Source organism: Ursus arctos, unplaced genomic scaffold (genome assembly GCF_023065955.2).
Source record: "Ursus arctos isolate Adak ecotype North America unplaced genomic scaffold, UrsArc2.0 scaffold_20, whole genome shotgun sequence".
Lineage (NCBI taxonomy): Eukaryota > Metazoa > Chordata > Mammalia > Carnivora > Ursidae > Ursus > Ursus arctos.
Genome location: NW_026622875.1, coordinates 22,401,800 through 22,428,714, shown reverse-complemented (window position 1 = coordinate 22,428,714; position 26,915 = coordinate 22,401,800). Strand labels below are relative to the sequence as shown.

The 26,915-nt window shown below is 47.3% G+C and overlaps 1 protein-coding gene across 1 annotated transcript in view; it reads left to right on the top strand.

Annotated features, from left to right (window-relative positions):
• Positions 1-26,915, top strand: part of CLSTN2 (calsyntenin 2) — a 600,605-nt gene that overhangs the window by 492,195 nt on the left and 81,495 nt on the right. Inside the window, exons 7-8 of the mRNA XM_026497144.4 lie at positions 2,862-3,110; positions 7,417-7,538. Of these exons, the coding sequence (XP_026352929.2) occupies positions 2,862-3,110; positions 7,417-7,538 (371 nt within the window). The remainder of the gene's footprint in view (positions 1-2,861; positions 3,111-7,416; positions 7,539-26,915) is intronic.

The window sequence follows — 26,915 nt, the reverse complement described above, 5'->3', positions numbered from 1 at the left end:
CTGTGCCATGTACTTGGCAAGACACCATACCGTGCTGAAGAATGAACATTAGCTGGGGATCTGAGAGCTGGGCCTGTTTCTAGCAAGCTGGGTGGCTGTGTGACCTCGGTCAAGTCATTTCCCTTCTCTGGGCTTTGCTTTCCATTTGTAAAATGTGGAGGCGGTTACAAGATCTCCCTCCAGCTTCATTGAGGTGGTGCAGTGGTGGGCACAGGCTTTGGAGCTGCAAAGCCCTGCCGATGGGCCCGCTCACTAGCTGGTTATGATCCTGGGCTCACCGAGCCTGAGCTTTTTACCTGTAGACTGGAATCACAATAGTATTTACCACGTAGATGAGTAACTGAGAAAAAGCATTGCAGTACTTAATTCAGATCTGGTGCTCAGTGCCCCAAAACTGGTTCCTAAGAAAATAATAATAATGGTATTGGTGGCAAAGCTGGCACCTGCCTTTGCTGCGGCTCTGCTAGGCTGCACTGGCTTCTCTGGCCCGAGCTGGAAGTCGGGAGCCCTGAGCACTGAGTCTGCACCTGTCTGGCCACCTGAAATTTCAGGAGCTGACACTCTCTCTGAGTGGGCCAGTTACTGGGCTGTCTACACGCTGGACAAATCCTGGTGTCAGAGCCAACTTACCTGTGGGTCAAAGAAGCCATTGCCATGTTGCATAATTCTAGAGGTTCTAGGAAAATGAATTTGCTACAAATGACCACATATCTTCCACTCCCAAACCACCCCCAAATCTCTACCTGCTACCGCCTAGATACATTTATTTCTTTCAGACAACTTTGGAGGGTGATAACCCTTAAGGCTTTATTAGTCATTAAAATATTAGTGTGAATCAACTTATCAGATGAATAAAATGGATACCAGACAAGGCTGCAGGGGCATGGGCTGAGAACCAGTAAATACTAAGGAGAGGTGTGGGGCCTGGACATGCGGCCGCCGGGGCAGGCACACGTGAGCGTTGGGTAGATGGCTAGAAGTATCTCATGGAGGCACCGGGTGGGACGAAGGGCAGTGATAACGTTAATGGATTGCCTGCTGTGTGTCAGGCCTGGCACCAACCCCCAAACCCTAGGAAATACGCAGGTAAATGATGCAGTCCACACCGTCCCCACGTCCCCCCATGATAAGCACCAGCTGCAGAGTGATCACGCATTGGCAGACCGGACTCTCCCACCCTCTCAGACGCCACAGTTCCTGGAGGCCTCTCCCAGGGCGAGCCTCTCCCAGTGTGAAACACAGCAACGGGCTCTAAGGATACCTACTTCTCACATAACATAAATTTCAATTGCAAACCAAGGGGTGCTGAGCCCTAGACTTGATCATCTGCTCCAAGGCTAAAGGGAAGACTGGCTGGTGAAGCGTTTTCAGAGAAGTATATTGGTTTCCAATATGGCACCTTCCCGAAGGATTCTCGAGGGTCATTTGAACTGTAGCTGACTTTGGAACCCAAACCCTAGGTGAGAGGAGACCCTAATATACAGAATTGAGGAGTCCAGTGATCTCTGACAAAGATCAGTTGTCTACATTTAGACAACTACTGCCCATTAAACCCACCAGCCTCTGCGACTGACTGGTCGTGCCATCTCAGGAAAGCACAGGCTCCCCACATCAGGTACCCCTTAGACTCTCTGACTCATGTGCCCTGACAGTATCAGGAAACCCTGGCCATTATCCTTCCCTAAAGAACCAAGTCCTGCTCCCGTGTGGCACAAAGAGATGTGCTGACAGCGGAGATCTTCAGTGGGAAGTCAGTTGATGCCCACAGGTCCCCCCAGCTGAGGCTTCCAGACTTCTCTGCAAGGATGGCCACTCCTGCCCACCTTAGCTCCGCCCTCCACAAAGCTGCTGGTGTGACGTTCCTAAGACATAGGTCTACCTGTGACCCTCCCACTGCTTCAGGCTTAGTGCTTGTGCCTTAGCCTAGAATCATAGTGGTAGCAAAAATAATGATCGTTGTAAGGATAAAGTCACAGGCGGCACGAAGTGAGTATTCCCCACGTGGCCGGCATGCTGCTCAGGCTCTTAGGCAGGCTTCTATTCAGTCCTCACAATCCCCTGGGAAGGGAGATACCATGGCAGGAGCTGGAGAGGCAGAAAGGCTAAGGGACGTGCTCACAGTCACAAGGCTAGCAGGTCATGTTGCAAGGAATCAAATTCAGGTTTGAGGACTTCTGAACCCATGTTCTCTCGACCTCTGTACCATTTGGCCAAACATAATGCTTGTTAAAAAAAAAAAAGTATGGTGAGTACAAAGTGGCTCACACTTCTTCCCATGGCATTAGGACCTAGAACTTTCCCCAGTCACAGCCCTAATCATGCTGTGTCACAGCTGTCTGTCCACTTGTTGGCTCTGAGCCACCCCAGGTCAGGGACTGTACTGATTCACCTTTATATCACCCGCGCCTACCCAGCAGGGGTCTTGGCACATGGTCAGTGCTCAAAAAATGGCTCACAGGTTAATGGGTGAATGAATGCATGAACGAATTCATTCATCCCCATCAAACTCTGGCCTTCTCCAGGAACCTTCCCTGCTTATAAAAGCCCCCCCACACTCTTGTTTCCCGAAATTCCTCCAGCACTTTTTCCTTGTACAGTTGTTCATTGCACCTTATCTTGTCACATGCAACATTTTTGTCTGTAAGTTACAGATGCCTTCACCTCTGCAGACCGTAAGGATCTCACGGGGAGGGATGGTGTTTGGCCCTTCTTTTCCGGAGTTGCCTAGCTGAAGGTTGGCTCAGATCTCTAAGTAAATACACTGAGTAGTTCATCCTGACCCAGGAGCAGAAAACAGAAGGTGAGGACATGCAGCCCGTGAGGAATAAGCCTTTGTTCTTTCTGGCCCCCATGCCCCACAGGAGCCTCCTCTGGCATCATCGACCTCTTGCCGTCCCCCAGCGCTGCCACCAACTGGACAGCAGGACTCCTGGTGGACAGCAGCGACATGATCTTCAAGTTTGATGGCAGGCAAGGGGCCAAGATCCCTGATGGGATCGTGCCCAAGAACCTGACAGACCAGTTCACCATCACCATGTGGATGAAACACGGCCCCAGCCCTGGTGTGAGAGCCGAGAAGGAAACCATCCTCTGCAACTCAGATAAGACTGGTGAGTCTGCCCGTTATATCTCAGCTGGTTAGGCGTGGACACAGCCCCCGACCACGTGGGAGAAAAGCCAGAGCATGATGGCGTCCTGGGAAACCAATCTTGTCTCTGGTTTCCTGGCTGCTGATTTCCTGGGCTGGGGGTAGAGCGAGACCAGGAAACGGGGGAAAGTAGAAGCACAGACACAAAGAATGCAAAAGCTGGGACTAGTACTTTTCAAACCCAACCTCCCCAGAAGTGAGGTGGGAGTTGGGGGGCAAGGGGGCTTCATTCTTACTTCAAAGCAGCAATACCTTTGCTCTGTTATGTATAAGTAAGATTTCCAAAAGTTTATTTTCAATGAAAGGGTCATGGTAATTTTCCAAATCACTGCTAAACGTAATAACGGTAGCTAATTTTTGTTTTGTTACGCATTTCCCCCATGCTAAGCCTGCACGGGGCAGTTCACTGATTGGTGGCTAAAAGCACTCCACCACTTACTGGCGATGCGACCTTGGGCAAGTTGTTTCACCTCTCTGTGCGTCACTTTCCCCCTCTATAAAATGGGCATTCTAGTATTATCTACCTCATAGGGTTTTTAACAGGATTAAATGACTTGAAGTATGTCTAGTGCTTTAGAACAGGGCCTGACACATGGGAAGTACAATCTGTGTTAGATATTACTGTTCTAGACAGTTTCTCCGATCTCTACATTTTCAGCAAAGCGTTGCTGTGTTTCCCATTTGAAGGATAAGGAAACATCGCTGAGAGGTTTATAACTTGTCCCAAGTTACATCGCCAGTAAGGATCAGAACCGAAATGTAAGCTTAGATCCAGTTAACTCCAGTCCTGTGCACGGGTCACCACATCCCACACAAGCACACATACACACACATACACACAAATATTTGGATATCTTATGCAAATTTTATAGCTCCATCTTAAATGATAATTCCACAGTTTCCTATTTTAAGCGCTGCTTAAAATACCTAACGTAAACCAGCAGATACTGCAGAGAGAAGGCAGGATAGAGTGGCTCACAACTCAGCCTCTGCTGCCGGACAGCCCAGGTTCGTTTCTCAGCCTTTCCACTCTCAGGTGTGACGTTTGAGGGGTTGTGAATCTCTCTTAGTTTCAGTTCCCCCGTATGTGAAATGGGGGAAATAAACATGAAATAATGTATGAAATCACTCAGCATCAGATATAAAATCAGTGCTCAGTTTATTTACTTGATGGTGTTACTATCATATTACTTCTGGTTTTATTCCACATTATGCTGCTCCCAGGACCCCACCTTTACTGTTTCAATCACTTCTTACAATATATGTTAACACATTTTCCAGATTATAGAAGCTGAGACAGAGAGAGTAGCCTGGCTTTCGTTAGTCATGAAGTAAGCCTGTGTCAGATCGGTTATGCCAAGGATGAGTTCTTCTGGGACTTTCATGCAGGAAGGACCCTGTAGACGTGCATGAGATCACACTGAGGTTTGGCACTGGGTTCAGAGCTCAGCACATGATCCCAGCAATCACCCTGCAGCTTGGTCCTTGCAGTGCCTGGCAGGGCGCTCCCCTCACGATCCAGAAGCCTGCATCAATGAGACGACAGCTTAGGACCGTCCACACCAATGGAAAGCGGCGCAGGCTGGGGTTCACAGCCACACACGTAGAGTCCTTTCTGAAATGTATCCAATACCCCTGGGAGGCAGGTCACACAGATACTTGCTTACAGAGGAGGAAGCTGAACTGTGAAAGGTTGAAAGACTAGCCTAAGGGAATGCAGCCGATTACCCAGAGCAACAGGATCGGACCTGGTCCTCTGGGCCTGAGTTCCAAGCCTGTGCTCTGGGACCCATGGTGCTCAACCTGGCTACGCAGCAGAAAAACCTGGCATGCTTGTAAAAATGCTAAGATGCCAGGGCCCCACCCCGGTGCAGGAAGTCCGAGTTTCTAGGGGATTCTTTTGTGCAGCCGAGGCTGAACACGCTGCCTTAAATGATGATGCCTCCTTGTCATCAGAGCAGTCTACCCCACGGGCATGTCATCACCTCGAGGCAGCACGACCTGGTGCTCCTCTGCCTTGGCCTTGGCACAGAGCAACACTTTACAAGCAGCTCAGCACTGGCACGAAGAAGATAGGGAAGCTTTCTCTAACTTCTTTGACTTAAAAAATATATATCTATAAATACCTGCTTGCCCTAAATTTAAAAACTATCAGGAATAAACTAAAGCTTTATTAGGCTTTTATATATCAGAAACATTTTTTCAAGACATGTTTATATCAGAAAACCTGAAAAACACAGAAAAGTATAAAGGAGAAAACACAAATCCCCTAAAACCCTAATACCTAAAGATATTTCCTGATTACATTTGGTATATTTCATTACCAAATAAAATCTTATTTTTATTTCTATGTATATGTGGAATGTCCTTACAATTTTTACTATTTTATAATACATGTGATACCATTATGTTCCCTGTTTCTTTTATGTAACATTATATCCAGATCATTTCTCTTCATGATAAAATATTCTTTAAAGACATGAATTACATAACAATCCAAGATTCTGTCATGGGGCTTTATTATTTCATTTAACTGGCTTGTTTTGTTAAACATTTAGCTACCACAAAGAACACCAAGGGTCATGAAAAGAAATGAAGCGGATTTCTGAGTGTACCATGTCCCTAGCCCACTAAATAAACCAGTGACCCCAGTGTGGACAGTGACTCCAGGAATCCAAACTAACGGAGAGGGAGGGAGAAATTTCCTAGGCCGGAAATGCTCCAGACCTCCATTCTTCTCGTTCCACTTCCTCACCCACAACCGCTCCTGTCTCCAAATAAAAATAAAGGGGGAAAAGGTCCTTCTTTCTATATTTTTCTGACGGTAGACAATAGCTAATGGAAATCAGCTGGGCAATTGTGAGAGGAACAAGAAATATTGAGTAAAATCGCCATAATCAGGCCGGGGCATTTTATCAGTCCAAAGGCCGAGTGGCCACCCAGACATCAGCCTAGGCCAACCCTGCCACACTGGCAACAGCTTTGCACATACTTCCTTGTTCTACCAGTTAAGATGCTTTCAGTTACAAGAAATAGGAAATACAGATCAAACTGATATCAGATGATCAAAGAAATCAAAATAGTAAAGGAAATGTAGAGTTCTTGTAACTGAAAATGGCCAGAGCTATGACAGCTTCAGGCAAAGTGTGATCAAGGGCTTGGCCCTTTTCTCTGCAGTTTCTCAGATCTGCATATATGTATCGATTTCATGTTAGCAAACAGGGCTGCAGCCGCTCCATGCCTCCCAGTTATATACTACAACTTCTAGAGAGAGAGCGTCTCTCCTATTTGCTTTCTGATAAAAGAGAGTTCTTTCTCAGAACCACTCAGAAAAGCTTCCGAATCACTGGCTTGAACTGAGTGTCTTTCCTGACAGAAGCGCTGTGGCTGGGAGAAGGGCCTGCATTGCCTGACTTGGGCCTGGGTCCTGAATCAATCACTGTGGCAGGCAAACCAACCAGAGCCCAGGCCTAGAAGCGGGATGGGTATTGATTCCTCACGCTCAAACCTCGAGGTTTATACAGGATGTACAAGAATCGATCTCACTATCCTATTCCCGTGATTCATTAGGACAATCAGCATCCCTGTCATGACACAGGTGAGAAAACTGAGGCTCTAAGAGCTAAAGAATTCTCGCAGAATCATCTGGAGATACAACTCCACCCGAAGTCTGTCTGACTCTAGGGCCCATGTTCTTTCTACAACAACAGGTCACCTCCTCATCCGTCTGTCATTCATGGAGCACGTGCCTCTTAGTAGGTTTCCGTGTATGCTGCTATGTAGTGCATGATGTGAGTTCTCTGAGGTCAAAGAGCAGCTCCTCTCCTCCCAATGGCTGTTACCTTGTGGCTGCAGGACATCACGACTGGGACCCTTGATGCGAGATTTCCTAAGCACAAAAGGAAGTCTTTCTATCAGAGGAGGAAAACAGCCCATCCATTGTGTACGGGGAGAGCAGTATTTATTCGTTGCTTCGGAAAGACATGGAACCATGACTAATGCTGAAAAATCCATCTGTCCTCTCCTCCTAGCAACTGAAAATGAAGCCGCTTCCCCTAACTGCACACGGTAAGGTAGAGAAGGAGACATGCTCTGTGGTCACCATTGTCAAGCCTGATGAAATGAGACAAAAGCCCAGTACTCTAGGAGAAACCAGCCGTGTTAAAGGAGCTCAGCGTAGCTGACATGATTGTTGGAGAGCCCCCTTAGCCTGGGGGCGACGGAGGCAGGGATTCTATGAGCACTCAACTCCTCTTCCTGCTTTGCAGAAATGAACCGGCATCACTACGCCCTGTATGTGCACAACTGCCGCCTCGTCTTCCTCTTGCGCAAGGACTTCGACCAGGCCGACACCTTCCGCCCCGCGGAGTTCCACTGGAAGCTGGACCAGGTATGGCACTCAGCTCACCCCTCGGCCCAGCTCCCCGCTTTGCTGGGGCGGTAAGTGTGCTCCGGCGACAATAGCAGCGAGGCGGCACCTCAAAGTTCTGCTCGCTTGCTGAGTTTTGGAAAAATCAGCTCAGGGAGACACACGGCATCTTAAAGTCAAGAGAAAAACCGTGGCCGTAAGCCCAGCTGCGGGGGGAGGGCCTCACATCCCCGCTGGGACCCTCCCCAGCAGGTGGTGGACCTGCCCACATGTATCTGGTCCATTTGCTCCCGTTGAGCTCCTGGGACGCTGGTGCTCTTGGTCCCAGGCCCAGTTTGTGGTCTCTGTTAGCACATCTTTATGGCATAAGTGCCTGCGCCTCCTCTGTGATGCTCTCTTATCTCCTTGGGGCGACGGTGCAGCCTTGCTCTTGGTGACACAGGTGGAGAACAAGGGACACGAGGACCTTGAAGTAAACAGTGACATGGTGCACTGTGGGTAGCGCACGTTCTTTTCTGAAGTGCAAAAATCCGTGACTCACTCTGGAGCCCCCTGACTGGTGATCACAAGGGCCACCGTGTCAGCCTCGTCCATGACAAATGAAGTGTCTGCTTGGATTGACAAGCTTTGAAGTGTCTGTCTCCAAGGGCTGTCCAGGGCTGAGATTGTGGAGGTGGAAGTCACTCCTCTGGGGGCTGTGCCCCTGAGAAAGGTTCTGCGCAGCAAGCCTAGCCCGGCCTTCAGTTACACTTGAAATTGGGGGCGGGGGAGGGGGCACACGTGAATTTTTAAAAATGGTTTTAAACTATCAAGGGGGAGGATGCTGGCAGACGGGGAGGGGACTGTGGAATGGGTCGGCTTCATGAGCGGATGAGTGATGCTCATTCCGTGGTCTTACTGTCCGGCACCCTACCCGTATCCCGAGTGCTTCTAGGGACCTCAAGCTTCCTTCCTTCCCCTAAAACCCACTGTGTGTGCTACCTGCATCACCTTGTCTAGGGCTGAACGTTCCAGAATCCTTCCCCTTCTCTCTCTTTCTTACGGGCATCTACCCAGGCCCCCAGTAGGGCTAGTTTCAGAGAGCGCTACTGGGAAGCGTTCCAGAAGGAACTCATTTACATTGAGATGAGAATGATAGCTGCCCCCTTTCATCCACACAGAAGCACAGACGTGCTCTTTAAAAGATAGATTCATTAACCTCAGGGAACTCTCAATGCTGGACCTTCAGGCAATGTGACAAGGTCAAGGATGCCAAGCTGATGGAAAGGTGTTTGAGGAAGCCCAGTGGCAACTGCCTGATCTATTCCCAATAAAGCCCATCCTGCTGGAGCCTGGGGTTTTGCAAATATGGCATCTGGGTTAGTACACGTTCCTCTGAATTAGGAATTCTGGGTATTGCAGAAATTGTGAAATCTTGACTTTGCTTTTTTGATTTCCCAGCAACCTCTCAGCTACCTTCTGAAGTGCCATATGGCTTATATGGGATATATTTAAATACATAAGACGAATTGAGATGAATTAAACTAAATTCCATATTGTGAGGGGTTTTAATAAGAACATTGCCATACTAGCCAGGATAATTACAGATGCGCTGCAGCGTTCTCTAAGATGGGATTGAGAAGGACTGATCCAGGCAAATGAAGCCACAGGGTTTGGAATTAAAAATAGGGGAGGAAGGAATTCTGGTTCCAGATAAAGAAAGAATGACTCTAGGAATTCTGAATTCTGCCCAAAGTGGTGAATTTAAGGAGGGGCTGATTACTTGGATCTCAGTCATCGGTGTCTGCTCTGTACCAGGCCCACTGATACACCCTGAGCTCACTTTCACCTCTGCCCTGCACCCACCCCCCCACCCCCCCCCCACCCCCAGGCCCCGAGGATGAAATAAGGCCGGGACCATGGTCTCGTGACCTGCCCAAGGTCACACAGCGAACCATGGCCTGGACCTGCCCTTTTCTATTAAGCTCTGCTGCTGCTTTGGTGAACTTGCTAATTTAAAATGTTTTCACTTCTTAAATTTTAAATATTTTTAATTTAGAGATCAGAATTATCATTGAGATGCAAAATGTTTATAGTCTTGATGAAACTCCATGAAACTGTCAAATCTTCACTTTGTCTTCTTCCTTGTCTCTGTAGCCTGGGGCTGCCGTAACCAAGTACCACAGCCTGGGGGGCTTACACAATAGACATGGACTTCCCACAGTTCTTGGCTGGGAAGTCCAAGATCAATCTGATTCAGTTGCCCAGTGAGGGCCCTCTTTCCGGCCTGTAGACAGCCGTCTTCTCACTGTGTTCTCACGTGGCAGACAGAGAGAGAGAGCTCGCACACTGGGATACCTGTTCCTCTTCTTATAAGGCTCTATGGGATTAGGGCCCCACCCTTAATGATCTCCTTTAACCTTGACCACCTCCTAAAAGCCCTGTCTCTAAATACAGTCACACTGGGGGTAGTGCTTCAATGTATGAATTTGGGAGGAGAGGGGGACACAATCCAGTCCATAGCATTCTTTACTAAAAACAATTAATATTAAAAAAAACAACTTAATGGCTACTTATTGGTGATCAGAAGCCCCAGCCCCTTTGAAAGGAGGCACAGTGGGTGCAGTATAGGAAACCTCAACCACACTCATACTAGCAATCCAGTGGTACATATAGACCCAGCCACAGACCTCTCTCTCCCTTATTCAGCTGTGTAGACAGAACCTTTCAGAAGTTTCTTGGATGTAAATCACTTGGTGTTCAAAATGTACATACTTGATAACGTCTCCTCCCCCAGGAAGCCGCCTTGACTCACCCCCCTGAGTGGCTTAGCTCTCCCCAGTGCTCCCCAGACTCCATACAGAACTCCATCCCGATGCTTACTGTACCCTAGGAACCCATTTATCCTGCCTTTCTGCTCACGTTGCGCTGAGGTCCTGGGAGGCAGTACTGTGTCTTACTTTCTCCAGCTCATCAGTGCATATTACAGCCTTGAGCACACAGTTGGTGTCCAGTAAATGTTTGCATAACAGCGAATGGATGTCAAGATCAAAAGAAGAGAGAGAGGACATGAGGGAGGGAGAGAAGGAAAGAGAGGAGAAAAATCCAGAGACCCTTCAAGCCTCCTGGTGATTAATTGATCTTTTGATTGATTTTATGCAGCATTTTAAGATTCTAAAATTTTGTCATTTTTTACTCTGTGGATCTCAAATGTCGTTTGGCTTTTATCTTGAGATCTAATTCCAAAGACTTTAGGGTAGCTTACCGGTAGTGACTCTGTAATTATTGCAGAACTTTCTGGCCTGGGCCAGAAACGACTCAAGCCCGTCTACTGACCCACCTGGGAGCTTCCAGAAGCCTAAGAAATGTTCTAATGGCTAAGGGGGCTTCATCTAGTTCTTTCCTCCACAAATGATGCTGAACACAAACTGTGCCAGCCCCTGTGCTCGGAACCCAGCTCAGCTGCTGAAACAGCAGCCCCTGCTCTCCATAAGTGTCCACGACCCTGGGGCAAACACAGTTTACATCGATATGTGCTGGGGCAGAAGGCAAGGGGCAGGTGGAGTGGGGGGGTCTGTTGGAGCCCATTCTAGAGACACCTGACATGGACCTGGGAAGAAGGGCCCAGAAAAGCCCCCGAGAGGGGACGTTGTCCGAACAGAGTGCGGAGGGCTCAGTGACGCGGAGCCAGGCAGCCGAGATGGCAGAGAGGCGAGCAGGATGCCCAGCTTCAGGAGAGTATAGGCTTCCGGTGCGGCAGACCCCAGGCATGGGGCGGGGAGAGCGCTTTGGCAGGTATTAGGACCCACGTTTAGAGGAGCAGGTGTCAATTAAATCCCAAGAGGCGTTTCACATCACGTTATTGAGTTGGTACTTTATCCCCAAAAGAATGGGCTATTGTTGAAGAATTTTGTTATTCAAGGGGAATTTAGGGATGGGTAAATGTGAATAATGCGAGTATGACATTCATAAAATTTATCAAATTTAAGTAAATGTTAGCTCAGGCCAGTGGCAGGGGCTGCCTGAGAACCAGGGTCTCCCCTTTCCTTTCTCCACGGCCAGGCCAGGAGCTCAAGCACTTGACAGAGGCTGCTCTTGGGCATTGAAAGCAGGGCATGATATGCACAGAGCTCTTCAGGAAGGTTCCCAGGGAGGGAGGCTGTTGCCACGGAGGAGCTGTGTGCTTCCTCCAGCCCCTTTGCCCCACACCTCAGAAAGCCGTCGCCAGGGTGGACAGACTGCCAGGTAAGTCCATTATCGGGCCGCTCCGGGAAATGTCCCTGACAATCCAGTGCGCCTCACTAAAGGGATCCTAATGATGAAGAGAATGTCATTTTAATGGGATTTTTACTTATGATCTGCTAATGCAAATCCCTGGAGCCTGCAGCTAGTTATGTGCAAACCCGGACGGAAGCGGAGAAGAGCGCCCAGCTGCCAGCTCACACAGGAAAGGTGTATTAATTTGCAGCCCCTCCCGGCTCTACCATTATTTGGATGTGGTTGACTCAGTGTCACAAATTCTAATGATCTTCCCCTTGGACTTCTTGGTGCTTGGAGGGGGACGTGCTGATGTTTCACAGCATGTTCCACTTACTGGAAGACACAGCTTGAGTGACAGTCTCAATCGACCAGCAAGAGGACAGGTGCCCCCAGCTCATATAAGGAAAGAAAAAATGCCTCTCTGAAAAATTGCAATGATCACAAGATGCAGGAATGAGATTCATTCTGCTGGCTGTTGCTGTCTCTGTGCCGGAACTCATAGCGGTCCCCAGAGAGAGAGGACATGGTCCTGCCCGGTGTGTGGACCCTCGAGAGCATTCTCCTGCAGGAGCCCGAACTCTAGTCATTAGGAGTGGGGAGAAAGAGGGAAGATGCCTGGCTGGGTGAAGGTGGGTCCTACCTGAAGACTCAGCCACCACACGGCTCTCGGCCATCAAAGAATCCAGGCCTGGGGCTGCCTTTCCAACTGTCCAGAAGTTAGAATCAGAGTTTGATATAAAACCTCCCCATGTTTAGTATTTCCTCACTTAAAACCACACATCATCAGACTCAACGAATGTTCTGCAGTCGACCTTATTCTGTGGTCACCAATTTGAGACTACTGATAAAACAACAACAAAACGCTAGGATTTTCACACAGGAAAACCACACAATAACATGTCTATTTGAGACATTTGGATCTTCTTAAATGAGGCCCACGTGTTCTTTGTAAGCCCCCTCCTGTTCTTCTAGCACCAGCCCCCCGCCCCTCCAAGGAGAAGAGTCCTGGGCTTCCAGTGGCAGGGGCAGGGGAGCATGACCCCCACACCTGGGGGAAGGGAGGGGCGAGTGGGGCAGGAGCCCCAGACCCAGTCCCCTGGGGTTGGTCGTCTCCCCTCCTCCTACACAAAGGAGGCAGTAAGGCACAGGCCCAGATCTCCCCAGAAACAATGCCAGGGCTGGGATTTGAGCCAAAGGCTCCCATTTGTCTTGGGCGAGAGCCTCTGCTGGTCAGATCCTTTCTATTGCGTGGAGTTCTGTCGCTCCTGCCAGAAGCTGCAAGTGAATAAATCCCTCATTCCCGGTGCGGAGGAATGTCAGGACGAGGCGGCCAGTTTGCCGGCATCTGCTCTTCCAGCCACACTGGGAGTCAAATGGCTTAGTTCAATCATTATTATAGCCGAGTGCCAAGGAGTTAATTGGAGAATGGTTAGTCCAGTCCAGACCAGTCCTCTTAATGAGCAGAGTAATCGGGCTTTGTCAGCACTCTAATTCCACCACTACAGACTATTTCTTGGTTGCATGAGCCATGTTTTCCCTGATGCAGTGGCCACCCACTCACCGTCCTGCCCACACACGGGCCTTCAGTGACACCTGTGTTCCTTCTGGAACATGTGTCCTAAACGGAGGAGAAGAATGTTCAGAACCTCTTTTTTTTCCCTCTCTTTTAGGCAGAATCCCAAATGACGTTTTCTAAGATGCCAACTTGCAAGGTTGTTCTGAATGAAAAATGGTTGTGGGGAGGGTTATTTACTCTCCCTTGTCTTTCTCTCTCTAATATATAAGGGCCCCACACAAGCCCCTTCTCTTAGAGTCCCTGTGCCTGCCTCTTCCCATCTTCTAGACCCTTGCGGAGAGCTGGCTTCCATGCCACCATAGTGATCCCAGAGAAGGGGCCTCCCACCTGCCCTGGACACTCCTGGTCCCCTCAGGTCAGGGCTGTGCAGTGACTGGATTGTCTGCTCCCTGGAGAGGTGACTTCTGACACAGTTAGTGCATTTCTCCTGTTTTCTTTAGAGAGGGTGCAGCATGCTGGCAGCCGCCACTCCAGCCCATTGCCTGAGCCATGTTCCCTCCCTGGAAGCCCCGTTCGTGGCGGCCTTGCAGCCTGGCCTGGGTCCCTGCATCACTGCTGGCCCTGAGCACCGCGTGCCCTGACACCTCAGCTAGGCGCCTCAGCTCCCCTGTTGGCCGCTTGTGATGGACAGAATAATGGCTCCCAAAGATGTGCACCCCCTAATCCTTGAAACCTGTGAATATGCTATCCCCCATGACAAGACAGTGATTAAACTAAAGATCCTAAAATAGGGACATTGTCTGGATGGGTCTGATGCAGCCACAAGGGTCCTTACAGGAGGGAGACAGGAGGGTTAGAGTCAGAGAAGATGTGACGAAGGAAGGAGGGATCAGAGGGGTGTGGGGCCTTGAGCCAAGGAATGTGGCAGCCTCTCTGAGCTAAAAAAAAAAGAGAGAGAGAGAGAAAGAGAGAGAGAAACAGATTCTGCTCTAGAGCCTCCAGAAGGAATGCAGCACTGCCAATACCTTGACTTTAGCCCACTGAAACTCGTTTCAGACTTCCGACCTCCCAAACTGTAAGATAATAAATGTGTGCTGTTTCCAGTTACCAAGTCTGTGGTGCTCCAGCAGCAAAGGGACACTAGCCCATCACTCGTGAGCCTTGGGGAGGCCTGGGGCTGCCCCAGGCTCCTGGGTGCGGCCACCCCCCCTCCCCACAGCTTACTGAGGTGATCCTGGGCCGGCTTCCCAGGCAGACCCAGAGACTCTGCTGAGCCCCGTGCATGCTGCCTCTGTCTCCTCGGAGAGCGTGGCCCTGAGAGGGAGGAAAGAAGGGGCGATGTTCCTAGTGCTCCTCATTGACAGCCCGCTCCTCGCTTCCCACAAGCCTCTTGTGGGGGATCCCCAAGGGGCAGATTTAGCCTTTCCTTCTGCTCAACACCACACTGTTCTTCTAGCTAAGGTGCTGGCCCCTCACCGGCCATAAGTGAAAAAGCTACCTTCTCTGCTTTCAGGGAGGAAGCACTGAGTCCTCTATGCTTGCTTCTGGAAATGCTACAGCAAACCTAGAAAGTCCTCTCTCTTGACAGAGGCTCACGCTGGAAGCTGAAAGGTGACAAAGCTGATACACCAATGAGATTCTCTAGATCGTATGAGTCCTGCCCCTGAGGCACAGTCACCGACTCCTGCCCCCACGGTGCCTTTCAGTGTTCTGCCCGAGGCCGTGCTCCGAGGCAAGAGGAGCCTCTTGGCTCCACGGAGCCCCCGTTGCCCCAGGGCACTGGCACCACAGGCCTGAAGGTGGAGAGCACTCGCAGCCAGCCACCTGCGCTCTCGTCAGGAGTCCCAGGGGAAGCAGGCCCCCACTGCCACAGCCACCACCTCCACAACGCCCCCCCCCCTTCCTGGCTTGCCCCCTTCCCCGACTCACCCTTCCCACTTCTTCTTTCTTCCTCCCTGGAACCGCCTTCCAGATGAACTCTCTGCTCTACTCTACTCACCCCTGCAGCGCAGGTAAAGTCTCTGATCTATAGACGGAAGTTAGCACACAGCTCCTGCTGAGAGCTCGGGAACAAAGGGATGTCTGCAGCATTCTAGAAGCAGAAGCATGACCAACAGAGGAAGTTACCTGAATGAAGCGCACAAAGGGAGGGAGGGCAGCTTAGCAAAGTGCAGCTTAGTGTTGCCAGACGTTAGTGAGTGGGTTGTCTACCTAACCGACTGTAAGATCTGATGACAAGCACATGGTGTCCACACTCGCTGAGGGTTTTCACAGGCATTTATCGGTATGTCCGGAGCCATCTGCTTGAAGGGCTGATTTCTCAGGGCTTTCTTGGATTTCCATTATTACCCGAAGGATTTTCTTTACTTTTTCTTCTGAAGATCCTGTGCTAAGGGAGAAGCCTAACTCTTGTCAAATCCAGAGCTATTTGGATTATTCTCTTCTCGCTCAGTCTCACTGGTGTCAGCCACTCCCTCATCCGGGCTGGAGGTAGAAGGCTATATAACTGTTAAATTTAAACTAATCAGGATGACTGGGTGGCTCAGTTGTTAAGCATCTGCCTTCGGCTCTGGTCATGATCCCAGGGTCCCGGGATCGAGTCCCACAATGGGCTCCCTGCTCAGTGGGGAGTCTGCTTCTCCCTCTGCCTGCTGTTCCCCCTGCTTGTTCTCTCTCTCTCTCTGACAAATAGATAAATAATATCTTTAAAAAAAATAAGTAAACTAATCAGATATACTAAGTATTCTGTACATTCCTCCTTTGCTGGCAGACCTGGCTCTTCTCTGGTCTCTCTTCCCCCATGAGCAGCTGCTCAGCGATTCCTTTTGCTCCCATGAAATGATTCTTTGTGTTCTGACCTGTACATCTGCCCAGAGGCAACGGATGCATTTTTTTCAGTAGACATCCCATAATGCGTATTTAAAGTCAGTGTCTCTCATTCTACTGTTAAAAGAAGAAAATAATGTCAACACAATTAAAAATGCCTAGTAAATCAAATCAGCTTTTCAGTAATAAACTAAGGTGCTTGAGCCTTGGGGTGGACCCATTTGGAAGTAGCATTAACTCGGTCACTAGCCTGGCCATGCTGTGCTCCTGTCTTTCCAGACCACTTCAGGGACTGGTGCCAGTGGGAGGTGAGGGAGACTCCTCCTTGGCCTCAAATCCAAATGTCTGCACTCATTATAAGAGAGCTATTTTTCTCTGTCACTTCCACACTATGGAAAGACAAGAAATTGACAAAGCTGAAGGCTAATATAAAATGGCCAATTCTAATGCTAACGGCTCATTTAAGAGAAATAAGGTAAAAGCACTGGTCACTGTGAGGTCCCCATGTAGTGAGGAGGAGAATTGGAACCAGCATTACTTCACTGCTTACTTGTGCCAGGCACTTTCTTTTAATTCTAACCAAAATCTTGCAGTTCAGGCATAACACCCGGGATACGGATGAAGAATGGGAGAGATAGCAGGTGCTTTCCACATCTCTTACCTAATACATGGAAAAACCTTAAATCTGACCTTAACATACACATACTCCAAGAGGGTAAAAGGCACCATTATTGACTTGGAAGAGTTTGCAACTTTAGTGAATACCCAAGATGACAAGAACAAACCAATATCCGTGCTGATACGTAAGTGCTGAGAACAGGATAAGGGTGTCCATCCAGGAGCATATTCCAAGCTTAGCTTAGGAGGAATCACGATTTAGCGTTTTTTAAAGTAAGGATCAGCTTGCTCCTGACGCACAGTGAGGAGAGCGCTGTTCATCCCATAAAATAAGAGAAGCCGGCGGAGTTGTCTTCTCAAGGGAAGACCCTTCTCCGAGGAAGTCTTGCACAGCACCAACCCTCGAGGCCCAGCAGTGAGATTAATCTGCCCTACCTTCCCTGCTCTCTCCCAGTCCCTACGAGTCATCTGTTTCCATCTTTAATGTCTAAACATGCAAATATTGCTGCACTTACTGCTCGTTAGTTAGCTAAAGGAAGTGCCCTTTAATTATGCCTTTAAATAATGAACCTTCTCCATCACCCTGACAATCAGCGCATGTTTAGAAGGAAGCAAGGCCTCATTATGAGACAGCCACTACATCCCTGGCTTACTTAGGAGATGGTAGCGCTCTTGAGGCAATAGAAGTGGAAGTCTAAAGACAAAGAAGCCTTGCGTTTGCATGAACTCCTTGTAGCTTTAGGTGCATGTTGCCTGCTACGGAAAGAGAGGAAACCAGCATATTTTGAGAGGCCAATCCCTAAACTCCTTGATATCCATGCATTAAATCTAAACTACATGGTTAGTTTTGAAATTATTTCTTATCTCAGTTTTATAGATACTGAAATTGACATCCTGAAAGATGAAATAATTTGTATAAGGTATTGGACCAAGTCTACCATTCTCCAAAGCTCCACGTTCTTTTCCATTATGTGTGTATCTTGTTGAGACGTATTTACATAGCGTGGCAGAACTGGGTATCTTCCAGGTCTCCACTAGATTTCTTCATCTTTCCACCTTAGCAGAAACTCCATACCGTTCTCAGGCACAGGCAGATGGGACCACACAATGCATGTACTTATCTGCATGGCTGTGAAGAATAAAACAGTGTATGTCACGAACAGGCAGGTCCTTTCCACTGTGGACAATTACCTATGTATCTTTCCAGACCAAGGCTCACATCTCTGATAAAGACTTTCCTGTAGCTCCCTCACCCATAGAGAACTGACCTTACTTCCATGGAGGACAGAATTTTCCCATAGCATTTTTCATACTTTATTACACTTCTTTGTTTCTTGGTTCTTTTCCTCCACCATGCTAGGATATCATTCTTATTTACCTATTTAATCTTTAACACAGTATCTGACACAAATATGTGTTCAATACATGCTTATTAAATTTTTAAAAAATGAGTCCTTATCTGTGGTTCCCAAACACTAGTCCATTAACCTGTAAGCATCAGTTTGGCAATGTATCATCTGAGGAACATTGAAGTAAAACTTCCAGGAAAAAAAAAAAAAAAGTATGTCCTTTAACAGGTGAATGAATAAATAACCTTTTGTATATCCATACATGGAATTGTATTTGGCAATAAAAAGAAACAAAAAATATTTTTGTTATCTCAAAAATATGCTACATCAAAGAAACTAGGCAACAGAGACTAAAAATTGCATGACTTCATTTACACAAAATATCAATAAAAATGCAATTTTGTAGACAGCCCATCAGTAGTTTTCTAGGGCTTGGGGTGAGAGCCAGAATCAACTACAAATGGGCACAGATATCTTTGAGTGATGGCAATGTTCTAAAACTAGATTTTGATGATCATTGCACAACTCTATAAATTTATTAAAAATCATTGAATAGTACACTTAAATGAATGAATTTTATATGTAAATCATACCTCAATAAAGATATTAAAAATAAGAATTGAGAAATGGCCCATTCTGAGGACACAACATGATATTGGCACTGTCTTGATTCTAAAGAGCTTTAATACAGGCTTCATACCAGAAAGGAGGGAAATGCAGGAAGAGAGCCCAAAATTGGAATATAAACCTCCTTCAAATCTGTTAAATCCTTGGATGGCCCCTGAATTGTGTACACACAGGGGAGACTTCAGGAACCCAGTGAAAAGCAGCAAAAGGAAAGACAGTCTGAAAAACTGAGTAGAGATTTTAGCTACTGCCTACTCCAAAGGAGACATATTTTAAAATTCCTCCAAGTTTGAAGGGCCAGGTAAACACCTAGAGTTTTCCAATGAAATACCAGAAGAGACATGAATAAAAATTATATGCCAAGATTAAGGGACTGGCCCAGAATTAAGGGTAAATCTAAACTAATATACTCATATATAGTATAAGATCAAACTTTACAGGTACAAGGTGCTCATTCAGTAATTTAACAAAAATCAATAATCTCAGAGAAATATAAGAGAATCCAGAGTTTCTACAATGTACAATGCACAGCTCTCAGTATGAAATGTAAATTATTAGACATGTGAGGAAACATAAAAATGTGACCAAAGGGGGCGCCTGGGTGGCTTAGTTGTTAAGCGTCTGCCTTCGGCCCAGGGTGTGATCCCAGGGTGCTGGGATCGAGCCCCACATCAGGTTCCTCCGCTGGGAGCCTGCTTCTTCCTCTCCCACTCCCCCTGCTTGTGTTCCCTCTCTCACTGGCTGCCTCTCTCTGTCACATAAATAAATAAAATCTTTAAAAAAAAAACTGTGACCAAAGGTCAGGGGTAAAGTCATTCAAGAGAAACAGGCCCTGAGATGATGCAGATATGGGAATAAGCAGAAAATGATCTTAAAGCAACCATTTTAAATGTATTTAAAAACTTTAAAGACTGTCATAATGAGTGAACAGATAGGGAATCTCAGCAAAGAACTAGAAACTACACAGAAATGTAAAATCTAGAGTGGAAAATATAAAATCTAAAGCAAAAGGATGGACTTTGCAGATTGGAGAAAGAAGAAGAAAGAGTCAATGAACTGGAAGGGAAAGCAAAAGAAATTATCCAATATGAAGAAAAAAGAGGAGAGAAAGATTTCTTTTAATCTAGAGCCAGAGAGAGAGGTGAGAGAGGGAAGAGAATAGAGGAAAGGAAAGTCTAAAAAGAACCAAAGGATAAGAGTGAATGACTAGGGCACAAAAGAATTAATTGAAGAAATGATGGCTAAAAACTTTTCCAAATTTCATATAAAACATCATCTTAAAGGTTGACCAAGATAAGCTCCAAACTGAAGAAATACAAAGAAAATCACACCTAGTCACAGCATTCATAACGTGTTAAAAAACAAAAAGAGAAAATCTTGAAAGCATCCACAGAAAAAGAGAGAAAAAAAAGAAACACATTACATATGGGAGAAAAACAATATGAATGCAGTTGACATTTTACTGGAAATGATGGGAGACCAATAAACAGTGGGAAGACAAAGGTAGTCTGTAAGAGAGAAAAGAAATGGTACCAGATGGGGAAACAGACCTCTAAGGAGGAAAGAAGAGCATTAGAAATGGTAAATATATGGGTAAATATAAAAGACTATCTTTCCTTCCTTCTTAATTTCTTTAAATGGCCATTACTTTTAATTCAACAATTATAGCAGCGTATTGAGGGCATATAACGTATGTAGATGTCAAATACATAACCGCAATAGAACAAAGGGCAAGGGTGGAGTTACGCCGCCCTGTGGTTCTCACGGCTTCTTTTTTTTTTTTTTTTAAGATTTTATTTATTTATTCGACAGAGATAGAGACAGCCAGCGAGAGAGGGAACACAAGCAGGGGGAGTGGGAGAGGAAGAAGCAGGCTCATAGTGGAGGAGCCTGATGTGGGGCTCAATCCCAGAACGCCAGGATCATGCCCTGAGCCGAAGGCAGATGCTTAACGACTGCGCCACCCAGGCGCCCCTCTCACAGTTTCTGTAAGTGGTAACACTGTTAACTTTAAAGTTGAAGATGTGGATGAAGGAAGCCTAGTTTAGGTTGAGGATAATGAAGTTAGAGGAATATACAGGGGGAAAAATGCAAGCTTAGGATGTTGTAGGTCTCTTGAAGTAGATTTTAAAATGGGCTGGGGTACCTGCGTGGCTTGGTGGGTTAAGCATCTGCCTTCGGCTCAGGTCACGGTCTCAGGGTCCTGGGATCAAGCCCTGCGGCTCCCTGCTCAGCGGGAAGCCTGCTTCTCCCTCTCCTCCCTGCTCCTGCTCTCTCCCGCTATCTCTGTCTCTCTCTCTCAAATAAATAAATAAAATCTTTTTTTTTTAATGGGCAAAGGTATGACAATGGCAGAGAACATTTATTGGTAGATGAGGAATAGAGAACTTGAATCTGGAATTTCTAGAGCGTGCTCAGGGTGAGTGCTCGAGAGTCAGCATGAATGATGAAGGAGGACCCAATCTGAGCTCCCAGCCCTGAATTAGAATTGGACACAATATTTAAGAATGTAGGGTTGCTTGTTGTCGTGAAACAGGGTTCTAGAGGACCTAGAGAGAAAATTCTGGGGTTTAGATTTCAGAAAGTAAGCAAGAGAACTAAGAGGTATTACGTTTGAGAGGTGTAGAGAATGACCAAGGGGTGCAGGAACAGAAAGCGAGGTGGAATTTGCTGCTCTTGGGGCTGCAAGCAATGGTGTCAACTTTGTCTCTCTGTGCGTCGGATTTTTTTTTTTTTTTCTGTATTTTGATGCTTTGACATCTTGGGGCCTTGTGGACCCGGGAAGGGACTTTCCCTTGCAGTGTTAGCTCATTTCTAGAGATAGTAAATTACTTGTCAGCCAGCATGTCTTTGATATGCAAACCAACCAATCCTGAGTCCATATTTCCATCTGCCTCCTCTTACTGGACTCCTTCAGACCAGGACCCTGTCTCCCTGCCCTAAATCGTCCCAGGGCCAGGTACTGGACATCTAGCCCACTGAAAGTATCCAAACTATCCAATCCTAAACCTGTTCAGCTTGCTTACAGCTTTGCTCATTCTTTTCCACAAAACCACAATAAAGCATCCTGCCCACAGTTCTTACTCCCTCTGCCTCCTCACCAAGCCCGGTGACTCCCCATGTGGCCCTGCATGGCACGGTGCCTCTAGTTTCTAGGGATCCGTGAGTATAAAGACTTCTTCTTTCATGACAGTCACTTCTGTGTCTGTGTGTCTTGCCATACCTGATTAATACAAATCTTACAGACATTTTAAAACAGTGTGTACCCAAGGTCCTAGGGGGTCACAGGCCTGTGTGTATCATCTGTATAATCAGCCTCCCTAGGATGGAGTACATCTCTTTCTTTCCCTTTTAAACAGAATTATCACTCTTTGTGGAAATTGTTTATGCTTGTCATGGAAGTGAATAGAGTGAAGAGGTCTGCTAAAGTAGTGCGTTTAGCCATAAATTAGAGGTTAAGAGGGAAATTATAAATAGTATGCATGAATTGGGATATCCACAAAGATCTCAGAAATGATCCGTCATTTGTACCATGAGTGTCCCACATTTATTTGGCATTTCCTTGACTCCTCATCTCTCACCTCTAGGCCTTTTGGCCATTTTACCTTCAAGAGCTGAGCCAGCTTATAAGAGGAGCCCAGTGGAGGCTTTCCGGTCAACTTCCTTATAATCTTCTAGACTAATTAGACACACAGAACATCGTTTGGCCTTCTGCCCTCCTTATCACTGGGGATGAGTTGTCATTTTTTCCAACACTGTCTTGACTCCAGTGTCTGAGACGAAGACAGAGGACAGTGTAGGGCCACCCCTGCATTGATCCCGTGGACCCTTCTACTCTTCTACACACCTTCTACTCTTTGCCAAATAGGTGGTAACTTCTCGAGTGCTCATGGGAAAGAGAGCTCTGCGCTCTCCTAGTAGCAAAATCTAGCACCTGCTTCTTGACATTACATGAAGCGTTAGATGGCACGGAGTCCTTGTCCCATTTCAGGTGCCCTGGAAACTGAGAGCTTGGGGTCAGTCTTATAGTGGGGTCTGCTCCTGCTCAAAGGGCCGCATGTCTTTCCATTGGACACAACTCTGTTGGAGGGTTCGTTACAGTCACAAACGCAAGGGGACAAAAAGCTGCAGCTGTGTGGGCTCAAAGCAGAAAGATAGTCTTATACCTATTCTCGAGACTCAAGTACAAAGTGAGCCCCTCATCGGGGTACGAATGTGAACTGGGACTTGAGTTACTTTGAGAATTATGACACCATGCACTTATTTTTGCATCTGTAAACATATGAATAAAATGAACCTCCTAAGCCAAGAGCAAAAATATACCTTCAGGTTTGTTCCAGAATACTAAAAATATCCCTCTGCCATATCTAGCAAAAATATGTCGCATTGGGAACCAAAAAAATTGAAGAAAAAAAAAGGGTAGGAAAAAAGCAGTGTATTGTGAAGCGGAGTGCAGAGCGGGGCCGTGTCTACATTCTGCCTGGTGAAGTCAGGTGTTCAGTCACTCAGTCATTCATCAACAAATGTCGATCAAGATTAAATTTTAAAGTGAACAAACTTATATTTCAAGAGCAAATATTCATCAAGACACGCAGGCTTTGGAGGCTCTCAGACATGAGTTTGCAGCTCAGTTCCGCCCCTTACTATCTGTGTGGCCTCGAATGCCTCACTTTACCTCTCTGAGCCTCCGGTTCCTTATCTGTGAAATGGGGATAATTGGAAACAGCTTAGGGCCTGTTGTAAAGATTACCCAGTATTGTAAATGTCAAGCAAGGTTAGTGAGGGAGTGGCAGCAGAACATTTGACCCAGGGAAATGTGGTTTGGGGGGGGCAGCACTATCATAATCACACATACGCATGGGTACGAAGGTAGGTGGATGGATGGATGGATAGATAGATAGATAGATAGATAGATAGATAGATAGACAGATAGATATAAGTAGATAGACAGACTGCAGGTAATATAAGCATTTTTTTTAAATTAACAAGATCTTTTTATTGCCTTGGGTCAGTAACGAAGTGGAGAGATTTGTTTATATGTTTCTCTCATTACATTCTTTTTTTTTAATGTTTTTTTATTATATTATGTTAGTCACCATACAGTACATCCCCGGTTTCCGATGTAAGGCTCGATGATTCATTAGTTGTGTATAACACCCAGTGCACCATGCAATATGTGCCCTCCTTACTACCCATCACCAGCCTATCCCATTCCCCCACCCCCCTCCCCTCTGAAGCCCTCACTTTGTTTCTCAGAGTCCATAGTCTTTCATGCTTCATTCCCCCTTCTGATTACCCCCCCTTTCTTTATCCCTTTCTTCTCCTACCGATCTTCCTAGTTCTTATGTTCCATAGATGAGGGAAATCATATGATAGTTGTCTTTCTATGCTTATTTCACTTAGCATTATCTCCTCCAGTGCCGTCCATGTTGCAGCAAATGTTGAGAACTCGTTCTTTCTGATGGCTGAGTAATATTCCATTGTATATATGGACCACATCTTCTTAATCCAGTCATCTGTTGAAGGGCATGTCGGCTCCTTCCACGATTTGGCTATTGTGGACAATGCTGCTATGAACGTTGGGGTGCATATGGCCCTTCTCTTCACTACGTCTGTCTCTTTGGGGTAAATACCCAGTAGTGCAATTTCTGGATCAGAGGGTAGCTCAATTTTTAACTTTTTAAGGGACCTCCACACTGTTTTCCAGAGTGGCTGTACCAACTTGCATTCCCACCAACAATGTAGGAGGGATCCCCTTTCTCCACATCCTCTCCAGCAATTGTTGTTTCTTGCCTTGTCAATTTTTGCCATTCTAACTGGCGTAAGGTGGTATCTTAGTGTGGTTTTGATTTGAATTTCCCTTATGGCTAATGATAAAATAAGCATTCTATAATCTTTCCTTCCTTCCTTCCTTCCTTCCTTTTTTTTTTTTTTTAAATTTTCTGCCCCTCCATACCAGACACTGATCTGGTGGGAGCTGGGCGTATAGTGAACAGAACCAGGCCTCTGCTCTGGTTTTCCACATGGTGGTCTTAAAATATCATTTGTACTAAAAGAAACCAGGGTTTCCTGAAGAAGTGTAGGGTGGGAAATGAATACTCCGAGCCTGACCCCAGTTGCCTCTTTGAGGGAAATACCAGGGCAGAGTTGAACATTGTAAACTCCATGTGAGTGTGCAATTAACAAAACCCAGAGAGGGAAACTCTGTAGGTCAAATGTCCTGGGCTTTTTGACAATTAGATTGTAAGGAAAAGAAAGCCGTTGAGGAGGAATCTGTAGATTAAAAAAAGACTTTTAAGTGGAACAAACTAATCTTTTAATGGAAAAAAACTAGAACGTGTAGGGGCAGAGATCTGAGTGATCCAGCTGTAGAGAGGGGAAGCCTGTAAAGGTCAGAAGTGCCAGCCCTGCCCGGAGCAGGACGGCAGCTGAGACGGGCGGGGCACAGGCTGGGCGTCTGGACGGCTGGAAAAGTTCTTTCTCTGCCGGGGTGTGGCTGTAAGGACGCTCACCCTCTAATAGTTGGTTACGTTCTGCACTTGTTTCGTGTGGCTCTCTGCAGCTGGATTTACGTTACAAGCAGCTTGTGTTGAGGGCCACTGTGTGCCGGAGACTTTGCCTGGCGCTGGAGTGGTGAGTGGCGCCCAGTCCTGACCCTGAAAGAGCTCAGTGCTTCATGGGAGCCAGAGGTCATCAGAGTATAGTGATCGGGGCGGGGATGGAGGGGAATACTGCAGACTGGCGGGGAAGGGTGGCCTCACCAGCGTGGGGGGCCGGCAGAAGGCTTGGCATGGACAAGGTGCTGGGGAAGGACACCTACCACCCCCAGCCCAGCCTAGGACTCAGGGCGGCACTGGCCCCATCGGGCTGGTTGCGACAGCGGGCGGGGATCCTGCTCACAGGCCTGGCCCCTTGCTGCACGCTTTCCACGGCGTCATGCCCCCTACCCCCAATCTCCGGTAACTCCTGCCGGCACCCCTGCCCCATTCCTCAGGTGGAAGGCAACTGTGGCTTCAAGCGGTGGTAGAAACAGCTCGCCCTCGGCCAGCTGGCCAGTAACAGAACAGCTGAGAATTCAACCAAATCCACATTCTTTTTCCAGGGAGGTAGTGTGTCCTTGACAGACATAGGTGGTTTGTCTGTGGGAGCCGGTAGCCCAGGCCGGGAGTTAGTTTAAGGGGTTGGCAACAGGAAAGCGGACATTATAAATTTATACATGACAAACATTTTTAATTCATTCTTAACAAAGCCAAACAGCCAAGTTGCTTTTGTTTGAATGAGAATGCCGAGCACAGCAGGGGCGTAAGGACGGCTGGGCTGCTGGAGGCAAGTATAAACTGGCACAGCTTGCCAGCGGCATCCTGAGGCCGCAGTCCCGTTCCCAGGTGACAAATGAGGCTTTCTGTTCACATGCCCGTGGGAGAAGAGGGGAAGCTGTACATGTGGTGTACCTGGAGAAAATACAAAGCTTCATGAGGGCAGGGGAGAGGTTGTAGAAGCAAGAGCATGGACTTTGAGCAGAAAACCTCAAGTTCATGTCTCACCATGACGACCCTCCAGCAGTGGGAACTTGGGGACGTGACTCAGTCCCTCCAAGCCTCCCCCCATCCTCATCCGTAAAGTGGGCTGCTGAGCGTTAGGTATGTGCCTAACGCACCTAACTCATGCTAGGTGATAATAAATTACATCGTTTAATCCTTGTCCTTATTTTCACCTTTTTTTGCCCACATTAGAGATCGGTCTTGGCTTAACCAGTTTGAATCTGTCCTGGAGGATTATAGAATTCAGGGCTTTCTGGAAATAGGAGGCCATCCCCTCTGGTGTACTTGGCTGTGAGTGGTAACCTGGCTTAGTGGTTAAACGCATGGATTTTGGAACCTGACTTCCCGGGTTGGAATCGCAGATCTGCCACTATTGGCTGTGTGGCCTTGGGAAAGTTAACTAAACTCGCAGTGCCTCAATGTCCCCATCTGTAACACGGGGGGAGAATAACATTTACCCCATGGGGCTGGAAGAATTAAATGTGGTAACACAGCACATTGTTCCCGGTGTAGCTCTGCCTTCAGGCTGTCTGCATTAAGGAGCTAGTGAGAAGCCTTCCCCAAGCATCCAGACGAGTGGCCCCAGGGTTCTGACCAAGTGGCCCCAGCGGTCTGACCGGAGCCTTCCCTGGCCATCACAAACTGCTCTGGGGCTCCTCCGTTCAAGAGCCTTTGAGATCCT